General features: G+C 50.6%; 1 protein-coding gene across 1 annotated transcript; it reads right to left on the reverse strand.

The window, feature by feature from the left end:
- Positions 1 to 208: 208 nt before the first annotated feature.
- Positions 209 to 1674, reverse strand: LOC150026249 (uncharacterized). The gene is made up of 2 exons (XM_090303333.1): positions 540 to 1674; positions 209 to 396 (listed from the first exon to the last, which is right to left on the reverse strand). The coding sequence occupies exons 1-2, from the start codon at positions 1672 to 1674 to the stop codon at positions 209 to 211; spliced, it is 1323 nt and encodes a 440-aa protein (XP_090159459.1).
- Positions 1675 to 4454: the final 2780 nt, after the last annotated feature.

Consider the following 4454-nt stretch of genomic DNA (forward strand, 5'->3'; position numbering starts at 1 on the left):
GGTCTGACTTGATGACGATGACCTTACCGCTAAGATCCGGCAGCTTCATCTTCATGTGGCGCGTGGAGGATACTGCGTTTAGCCTATTTAACGCCGGTCTGCCCAATAATATGTTGTAGGCGGAGTTGGCGTTCACGACTAGATAATGGATGCTTTCAGTACGCGATGCCTCTCCGTTGGTGAACGTCGTCCTCAGCTCCAAATATCCTCATACCTCTACTTGGTTATCTCCGAATCCATATAAACACCCCGTGTAGGGTCTTAAAAGGTCAGGAGACAGTCGCAACTTGTTGAATGTCGACCAGAACATGACGTCTGCAGAACTTCCCTGATCGACTAGGACCCTGTGCACCTTCCTCCCGGCTGTGACGACCGAGATGACCACGGGGTTGTTATCTGTGGGACCACATCTCGTAGATCCGCTCTCGTGAACACCAGATCAGACTCCCATGGCTCACCCGATATTCTTTCCTCGATGGAGTTGACCCCCCTTGCGTACTTCTTTCGCTGGGAGGCGGTGGGTCCCCCGCCGGAAAAACCTCCAGCGATGGTGTGAACTTTGCCGAGGACAGGCATTTCATGCGCCTCATGCGCCTGCACTTCTGCCGGCGCCGGTAAGGCGGCGGTCGCGGCGGGCTTGGTGACGTAGTCTTTTAGGAAACCAATTCTTACCAACTCGTCCAGCTGATAACCCAATGACAGGCAGTTATCGATGTGGTGACCGAAAGCTTCGTGGAACTCGCACCAGGAATCTTTGCGAGGTCCTAATACTTTGTCGGTCTTTGCTGGCCGCCTCAACCTTTCAGCTATGTTGGGCACGGCGATTAGGTCCTTCAAGTCCACCACGAAGTTGTATCTCGCAGGCCAGGCCCTTTCCCTCGCCGGACGCCCCTCTCGTGCCGGTTCCCGTGGCTGGGGTTTCCTGGCCTCATAAGGGCGTTTCGTGTACACTTCTTCCTCGGAGGCTATGTGCTCCACCGCCCGGCGCCTTATTTCAGCAAAAGTCCTTGGGCGCCTTTGGGTGATAGACTCGTGAAAAGGACCGGGGCACACGCCCCTCCTAAAGGCATACGTGATCATGGCCTCATCCGCCGTCCCAACTTTCACTACCTGGGCTCCGAAGCGGTTGATGTATTCTTTTAAGGATTCCCCCTGGTACTGCTTTACCTCGAACAGGTCATAGGAGACAGGGGGCGGGGCCCTGTTTGCCAAGTATTGCTCCCTGAACAGTCCCGACAGCTGTCGGAAAGAGGTGATATGGGCATCCGGGAGGCTGATGAACCAATCCATGGAGACTCCCGTCACGGTGCTCATGAAGAGTTTGCACCTGGCGGCGTCAGAGCCGCCTACTAGGACCATCTGTGTGTGAAAGGCGGAGAGGTGGGCCTCGGGGTCCTCCGTTCCTGTAAAAATTGCTTTGGGCCCCGAGAACGTATTGGGGACCGCAGCGTCCAGGATCTCCTGCGAAAAGGGAGTGGAAAGCTCCCTTGGTGGGGTCAGAGGCTCCACCTCATCGTGCTCCTGTCGCCCCCGGTTGTTTCCCCGATCCCGGCGTAACTCCTCATTTACACGATGGAGCTCCGCGTTCCGGGCCTGGGAAGCATCGAGGTCCGCCTGCATGCGTTCCTGTTCCATCTTGGAATCCGCCATGTCGTCCTGCAACCCCTGTACCATTTCCAGGAGCCGCTGCAGGGTCGTTTCCTCACCTGCAGCGCGTGCGTTAGCTCGCCTAGTGGTAGTCATTCTGCCCTGCTTTCTCAGAAAACTCCTCCAACGAGCGTCGCAACTATATAGGTCTTCTCAAGCTTGCAATGGGACAGATGTTTTATATCGTGCCCCACGGTGGGCGCCAAATGTTCCGTCCGGTTGACCTGGGACGTCTTCGTGCACGATCTCACCCATCAACTAGGGTTCCTTCTCATTAGGCACCTGTGGTTTCCTGCAAAGAGAGAAAAAGGGCGCCCTAGCGGCCGTTTGCACTCCGATGCTCAAGTCAGCCAGCAAGAAACACCAAAAACTAAGCACCTCCGTATCGGAGCACCGTGAATGGTACTCTGAAGGTGATACAAGAGGAAAATCTCTCTCTCCCTCTCCTGTCTATTCTCGTTCTGGCAAAGATCTTACCCTAGTCCCTTGTGCGTAACCTCAAGGCTCGAGCAAGCAACTAGAGTGTTTTTGGTAAATTTGCCAAAAGTTCGAACCCCCTTTCCAACATTCAAAGCGCTATTTAAACTACCCCCGCATTCAAAGCACCTTAAAGCGCATTTAATTATGGCGCATTTAGCACATTTAATTATTAAACGCAACGCATTTAAGACGTTAAAAACGCTTGGGAGCCTTTATAGTACCTTAAATGCTCGAAACGGAAACTGTATTAAATGACTTTAATTACCTGGCACCTGGCTAAATGGCGTTTCTATTCTGACCTGGCTGTTGTACACGCGGAGGGCCTCACAGCACCGTTACCCTGTCTGAGGGTGTTTCCTCGCTTGAGACCTCCTACCTGGGAGTGCAACTGCGCAAGGGGTGACTTTTTGGGGGCCAACTCATGCCCCCAAGCCTCTAGTCACTCACTGTGGGAGCGTATCTACCTTCCCCTCGCACCTTGCACCTGGCTGCCCCTGGGCATGACCCCTCTCCCGGGTCGTATCTATCCCAAGGGCGTCTCTGAGGTGGCAGGGGTACTTCACAAGTCAGGTTGCTCTACACAGGCACTATCTCTATGGCCTTGAAGCCACCTTTCTCTTCTCTTTATCACTGTCCCCTGGTTATCGGGGTTTGAGGCTTTCCCACGGAGTCGCCCCCTCCATGGTCTTTCCTACCCATGGGTATCGGGAAGCAACACCGTGGCTGCCTTGCTCTTAAGTCACTTTACCTTGGCGACGCCCTGCTAGGAGACGCCTTATCTTGGCGACGTCTTCTCCCTTGGCGACGCCTTCTCTCTTGGCGACGCCTTCTCTCTTGGCGACGCCTTCTTCTTGGCGACGCCTCATGTTGACTTTGACCTTCGTCGTTGACCTTGACTTTGTCAACGCCCGGGGTACGGGACGGTACAACAACCAAACTCGGAAAAGTTACACTTGCGTCGATTAGGTGAACCCATAAGACGGCCTTACTTAGAATAGTTAAAGTTAATCCGATTAGCCCCACTCGTAAGACAGCCTAACTCGAAACAAATATGAGTAGTCACACCCATAAGACGACCTAACACGGAACAATTACAATTAGTCCGATTAGCTGCACCCATAAGATAGCCTAATGACCTTACTTAGAATAATTACAGTTAATTCGATTAGCCACACCCGTAGGACGGCCTAACTCGGAACAGATATGATTAGCCACACCCACAAGACGACCGAACTTAGAATACTTACAATTACTTTGATTAGTCGCACCCATAAGACGACCTAACACGAAACAATTACAGTTACTCCGATTACCCGCACCCATAAGACGATAGAACTCGAAATAGTTACTATTAGTTTCATTTGTCACTCCCATAAGACGACCTAACTCATAACAGTTAATTTTACTCCGATTAGCGCCACCCATAAGACGGCCTAACTTGGAACACATACAGTTATTTTGATGGGTCGCACCCTAAAGACGACCTAACTTAGAAAAGTTACAATACTTTGATTATCCGCACTCACAAGAATGCCTAACTCGGAATAGTTACACTTACTCCGATTAGCCGCACCCATAAGACGACCTAACTCGGAACAGTTATAACTACTTCGATTAGCTGCACCCAATATACAATCTAACTTAGACCAGTTACAGTTACTCCAGTAAGCCTCACCCGTAAGATGGCCTAACTCGGAACAAATACAGTTACTATGATTAGCCACACCCATAAGACGATCGAACATGGAATACTTAGAGTAACTTCTATTAGCCGCACCCATAAGACGACCTAACACGAAACAATTACAGTTACTCCGATTAGCCGCACCCAAAAGGCGACCTACCTCGGAAAAAATATTTTTACTCCCATTAGCCGCACCCAAAAAATAACCCAATTCAGAAGAGTTACAGCTACTTTGATCAGCCACACCCATAAGACGGCTTGACTCAGATTAGTTACAGTTACTTCGATTAGTCGCACCCTTAACACGGCCTAACTAAAACAGAAACAATTACTCTGAATCCCGCACCAATAGGATGACCTAACTCGGAACAGTTACAGTTACTCCAATTTGTCGTACCCACAAGACGACCTAACTCAGAACAGTAACAGTTACTCTGATTAGCCGCACCCATAAGACGACCTAGCTCAGAACAATTACAGTGACTCCGATTAGCCATACCCAAAAGACGACCTAACTCGAAAATGTTATGGTTACTCTAATTAGCCGCACCCACAAGACGGCCTAACTCGAAACAGTTACAGTTACCCCGATTAGCCATACCCATAAGATGACCTAACTCAGAATAGTTACAGTTACTCCGAA

The sequence above is a fragment of the Phaseolus vulgaris genome, chromosome 6 (assembly GCF_051622355.1).
Source record: "Phaseolus vulgaris cultivar YP4 chromosome 6, ASM5162235v1, whole genome shotgun sequence".
NCBI classification, from domain to species: Eukaryota; Viridiplantae; Streptophyta; class Magnoliopsida; order Fabales; family Fabaceae; genus Phaseolus; species Phaseolus vulgaris.